The sequence below is a fragment of the Salvia miltiorrhiza genome, chromosome 5 (assembly GCF_028751815.1).
Source record: "Salvia miltiorrhiza cultivar Shanhuang (shh) chromosome 5, IMPLAD_Smil_shh, whole genome shotgun sequence".
Lineage (NCBI taxonomy): Eukaryota > Viridiplantae > Streptophyta > Magnoliopsida > Lamiales > Lamiaceae > Salvia > Salvia miltiorrhiza.
Window position 1 is genome coordinate 9,959,197 of NC_080391.1, and position 5,846 is coordinate 9,965,042.

Genomic DNA, 5,846 nt, shown 5'->3' on the forward strand with positions numbered 1-5,846 from the left:
CCATATACCAAATCACAATCTCCTTACTCTTACTGTGAAGAAAAACATGGCATCCAAATCTGCTCATATTTTCTTCGCAATTCTCTCAGTTGTGGCGGTGACGGTTCCCATTGTCGCCGCTACTTCTCGAGGCTCGAAAGTGGGCGGTTGGCAGCCGATCTCGAATCCGAACGCTCCGGAGGTGGTTACAATCGCGAAATTCGCGGTGGCGGAACACAACAAGGAGAAGAAGGCATCGTTGGAGTTGGTGTCTGTGTTGTCGGCATCGTCGCAGGTGGTTTCTGGTACCAATTACAGGCTGGTCATCTCCGCCATGGATAACCACGCCGCCACCCCTTACAAAAGCTATACCACCGTTGTTCATTCCAGCCTCTTGCGATCCCTATCGCTCATTTCCTTCCAACCAAATGAAGACTAATTTCTGATACCCCGATTACAACAAATTAAAACTGTGTTTTCGTATGATTAATTAATTATAAAATTAAATAGAATTCACTCTGTTTTACCATGCCATGACAATAGTCGTATTACTTTTGTTATCCATACTAAATAAAAAAGAAATTTTAATTGGCAACAATGCGATCACCGTACACATGGTTTTTGCGACGAAAAGAGATTATTATAGTTCAGCAGATTGTTCTATCTTTACAATCAAACCCTAGCTAGTGCGATCGTGGTGCTCCTCACATATTATTTTATTATCTAAAATAATTATTCTATAGAATTGTTTAATTATCTCTACTTATGTATTTTTATCTAATGATATGAAATTAAATTTGGCTATCATTAAATTGTCAATTAAAATTATTTTTATCAAGTAGATGATAGTTTCTAAACTAATTAAGGGAGAACTCTTGTGGAAACACGAATGGAGTGTGGATGAAAGATAATAAGATTAATGATAAAAGAAAGAGTGGACCTTGAAAATGGTCATTTTGAAATAGTAAAAATAAAAATTATTATTCATTAAGATGAAAAAAAAAAAATATAGTCACATTTACCATCTTACCCTTCACATAAAAAACTTAAAAATTATTCATTGATTTTTTTGGTGTGAACTACAATTCACAATCAATAATATGATTTTGCACAATTTTCGCTTCAAGTATTTAATCTGCACAATTTTCGCTTCAACTATTCCGGAGCATTTCTCGGATCATTGCCGACGAGATCGCCGCAAGCGAAGAAGTCATTGCTGAAGCTTCTGGCGGAGCTCTGCCCGTGGGGGCGGAACCGGGCAAAGGCAGTGGAGGGCAGCGCAACGGCTAAACTGGACCAGCTCTGTCGTTGCGTGGAGGGGCGGGCGGAGCTGCGTAGATCTTAACTAGAGGTCGATCTTGCATGAGAAAGAGAGAGATAGTTTGGAGAGGTGCCATTTTTTAATTTTTTTTATGTTAAGGGTATATTTGTATTTTTGAAACAAAAAATCGCCAAATTTTAAGTTTTTTATATAGATGAATAAATTTAATTTTACTATCACAAAATGGCCAATTTCATGTATTGACTCTAAAATAAATCGAAAATTAATATATTTGACAATCGAATACCACACATTGATAAAATTGGTGAGCCTAACCAGCAACATCACTTGTTATTTTTGAGAAAATATAATTGAAACTAAATTAATACCACGAATTGATAAAATTGGGGAGCCTAACCAACAATATCACTTCTTGTTTTGAACAATACGGCAAAACTTAACTATGGAGACGTATCCCTGTCATGAGGATGATTTACGACCTTCGATCCATTTTTGGCCATCTTATAAACGAGAGAGAGGAAAAAAAAAGATTTTCAAGATAGAAAAAGGAATAATATCCAGCAGCATACATAAAATAATTGCATCCCCAATCAACACTGCATGTGTTTCAGAATTCTAAATAGCTAAAGTGACTATAGTACCTATAGCCTTTTTTCCCCAAAGAAGCTTTCAATTTTCTATTTTCTTTTATTTGACTTAAATGGTACAAAATTTAAAAAATAATTTGTGGTTACATTCCCACCTATGTGAAGTAGATTTTCTTAATAATCACATTAATAAAATTTGACAACAAAGTTCAATTTAGTTTGTAAGATATTTCACATCCAACAAGTAGATCGAAGGATTTGAGTTACTACGAAGATTAAATGAACAATCATTATTAATGCCCTTAAAAAGCAGAAAATATTTCATTTATTGCAACCTTGTCATTGCTTTTGAGGTTAATATCGCTTTTTATCCCAATTTTTAGAGTTTTTGTTATTTTTGGCAAATAAAATTTTAAATTATCTTGAAATTAATTATTAATGCCCTTAAAAGGCAGAAAAGATTTCATTTATTGCAACCTTGTCATTGCTTTTGAGGTTAATATCGCTTTGTATCCCAATTTTTAGAGTTTTGTTATTTTTGGCAAATAAAATTTTAAATTATCTTGAAATTGTTAATAATTTTTGAAGCGTGACAACTTAAATTATCACCATTTTAATTTTTACAATTTCGTCTCACTAACTTCTTTCCGATCGTCAGAGTGCTGTTAATGACATGTAATTTTATATATTTTTTTTTATTGTAGCCTTCTGCTTAACAGTTTTGACATGTTATTCTTAGGGTAACTTAGTTCGGCCCTCATGACTAGAAAAAATTTGGGAGGACGGAATTACAAAAATTGAAATGATAGTGATTTAATTCGCTATATTTCAAAAGTCACGTTAAAATTATAATTTCGAAATAATTCGTGATTTTATTTGTCGAAACTCCTTTTAAAATTTTATTTCAACTTTTAAAGTTTATCAATTTTATCTCAATCTCTTAGAATTAATACCACTTTTTATTCCAATTTTAGAGTTTTTTTTTATCACTTTACATCCCACCTTTTGAAGCTTTTTAAGATTTTATTTCAACCTTTACAATCTATTAATTTTATCCCAATCTTTTTAAGTGTATATTAATTCTATCCTCAAAATAATTGAATGATGCTTAAACTCATAATTAAGTGTTCAGGCTTTTTCAAGCATGTGGATTTTTTTTAATGATCAATAATAATTTATCATTTTCTTCTTGATGACTCGAATTTATAACCTATTGATTACATGAAAAGCGTTTTACCAATTGAGTTGTGTTTCATTGTCGGCGCCGCGCGTGGTCTGTGTTGTTCCACCATACTTTCGATTTTTGTTATCATACGTTCGTTTCTCAATTGCATCAATTCTAGTCTCAAATACATCGCCACCAAACGCCCGACAACAAAATTAAAAACATGAATGCATAGTCTAAATCATGAGCTTCAATTTTGTTTAATAATTTTTCAATTTTAAAAATCTTTTCATTATTACAACGATAGAATTGATACACGTTTAAGAGATTGAGATAAAGTTTATGATGCGTTCTCTTTGATTGTAAATTTATCATGAGAAAATGAGAGATAAACAAAATTTCACCCTTTAAATCATTCCTTTCTTTTCCCTCATTTCCTACAAAATAGAATTTAAACCCTTACTCATTACTAATTTTCACTACAAAAGAACGATAATATTATCACACCAGAAATAGAGGGATAATATTATCTCTCCTTTGTAGTGAAAATGATGAATGAGTAAGGGTTAAATTTTATTTTGTAGGAAATGAGGAAAAAGAAAGGAAAGATTTAAAGGGTGAAATTTTGTTTATTCTTTATTTTTCTATAATAAATTTACAATCAAAGAAAACGCACTTTAATAAGGTTAATTGCAGTTTGTGGTATGACCTTTATTTTTATAACTAGTTGACTTTTGAAATATTTCAAAAATAGTCTAACCATTGGATGCAAGTTGTAAATATCGCTCATGCCTATATTATATAAATTTTGACATGGAAAGTTCGAATGCAGCCTTCGTATTCTGAATTATTTTGTGAATTATGTGGAAATATATTTTGCACTTGATCAGCTTCAAACTGACATTGTTTTGATGCTGAAAAATACACTCCATAATCATTAAAATGGCGTCATCTTGATATCCAAAAACTAACAAAGTGGTGCTGTTTTTATATGTAAGTAAAAAATATACTTTTGCATAATTTACAAAATAAATCAAATGGAGTAATTTTGCGACATTCCAAAAATAAGTAAGGAACTAATTTGATGAGACAAATGGAGTATTACATATTAGATTTTCCTAATTACACTCTCATCAATTTTTAATATTTTTTGGATAAATTAACAGTATTAAATAAGAAATTTAAAGGTCGCGCCACAGGGGCCTCGAACCCAAGGCCTTTGATCTTAGGTAGGGCTGTCGATCGGTTCGGGTTCTGTTACCCATACCCGAATTTTCGGTTACCCGAACCCGAAATTGTCATATTTCACTAACCGTTCCCGAACCGTTTTAGGTCTTCGGTTACCAATAACCGCTTCGGTTACCCGATTCGGTTATTTGGGTATCCGAAATACCCATTTAAAAAATTAAAATTCAAATAATTTGCTAGATAGAAGATTTGAACCTTAGTATCTAGAAAATACACAAAGCAACTTATCCACTAGACTAAAACTTATTCTTATACTTTAAATATATCATAATTTAATTTTAGCTCAGACTCGATTTTTTTTTTAAAATTAATTAATTAATGAATTAATAATTAAAATATATATAATATATATATTAAATAATTTATTAAATAATTTTCGGTTATTTCGGTTAACCCGTTTCGGTTATTGGATTAACCGATACCCGAAATTTTTCTAAAAATGACACCCGAAACCGAACCGATAACAAAAAAAAAATCGATTATTGGATACCCAAACCCGAAAATTTCGGTTCGGTTAACGGATTATCCAAAACCTGATAACTAATTAGACAGCTCTAATCTTAGGTATTAATCCATTACCCGCTTGGCCAACACACACACTCTCATCAATTTTTTCGAATAGCCTACCTCCAGTGCATTTATAAATATTTCACTAGTCCACTCTTTCGTGCGATCATGAAAATTATCAAATTAATTGATACTATATTTTTAAAAAATATAAATATATATTAAATATAATTTATACGTAAAAAGTTAAATTGCCAATGATTCAATAAAAAGAAAAATAAATATATAATATTGTATATATATATTAAAATATTTTTTACCTAAAAAAAATACTACATTTATGGTAATACTACCATCATTTTTAATTTTTTATCATCCACAAAAATTAAAATTTAAGTTGTGATATCATACTCTAGATATAACAACATGCAATTGATGTATGTATGAAAACTGATTATGGCAAAAAAAAAACAAAACAAAAATCACATGAAAAAGTGATTATCCTTCATGAATTGGAGTGATCACACCATACATCCTAATGCATACAATTTTTCACCTTTTTTCCAAAAGCAATTGTAATCTCAACAATGTAGATATGTTTGGTGCATATCTCTAATTTATGAAGGGATAAAAAAGAACATCTTAAACCGTAATTGCCAGAAAAAATGTATAATTTTCGACCATAAATACACGAAATCGTAATCACCTTAGAGTGAAGAAAGATATGGCACCCAAATCTGCTCACATTTTGTTCGCAATTCTCTCAGTTGTGGCGGTGGCCGCCGCTTCCGAAGGCACCAAAGCGGGCGGTTGGAAGGCAATCTCGAATCCGAACACTCCGGAGGTGGTTGCGGTGGCGAAATTCGCGGTGGCGGAACACAACAAAGAGAAGAAGACACCGTTGGTTTTCGTGTCTGTGGTGAAGGCAGAGTTCCAGGTGGTTGCCGGTGTCAATTATAGGCTCCTCATCTCCGCCAAGCACGGCACCGCCGTCACTCCCGAAACCTATGTCGCCGTCGTTAATTCCAGCCCCTCGCGATCTCTGTCGCTCGTTTCCTTCCATGGAATTGTACACTAG

General features: G+C 32.3%; 2 protein-coding genes across 2 annotated transcripts; both read left to right on the forward strand.

The window, feature by feature from the left end:
• Nucleotides 1–724, forward strand: LOC130985884 (cysteine proteinase inhibitor 5-like). The gene has a single exon (XM_057909050.1). The coding sequence runs from the start codon at nucleotides 47–49 to the stop codon at nucleotides 416–418; it is 372 nt and encodes a 123-aa protein (XP_057765033.1). The 5' UTR covers nucleotides 1–46; the 3' UTR covers nucleotides 419–724.
• A 4,768-nt stretch (nucleotides 725–5,492) lies between these two features.
• Nucleotides 5,493–5,846, forward strand: LOC131025501 (cysteine proteinase inhibitor 1-like). The gene has a single exon (XM_057955296.1). The coding sequence runs from the start codon at nucleotides 5,493–5,495 to the stop codon at nucleotides 5,844–5,846; it is 354 nt and encodes a 117-aa protein (XP_057811279.1).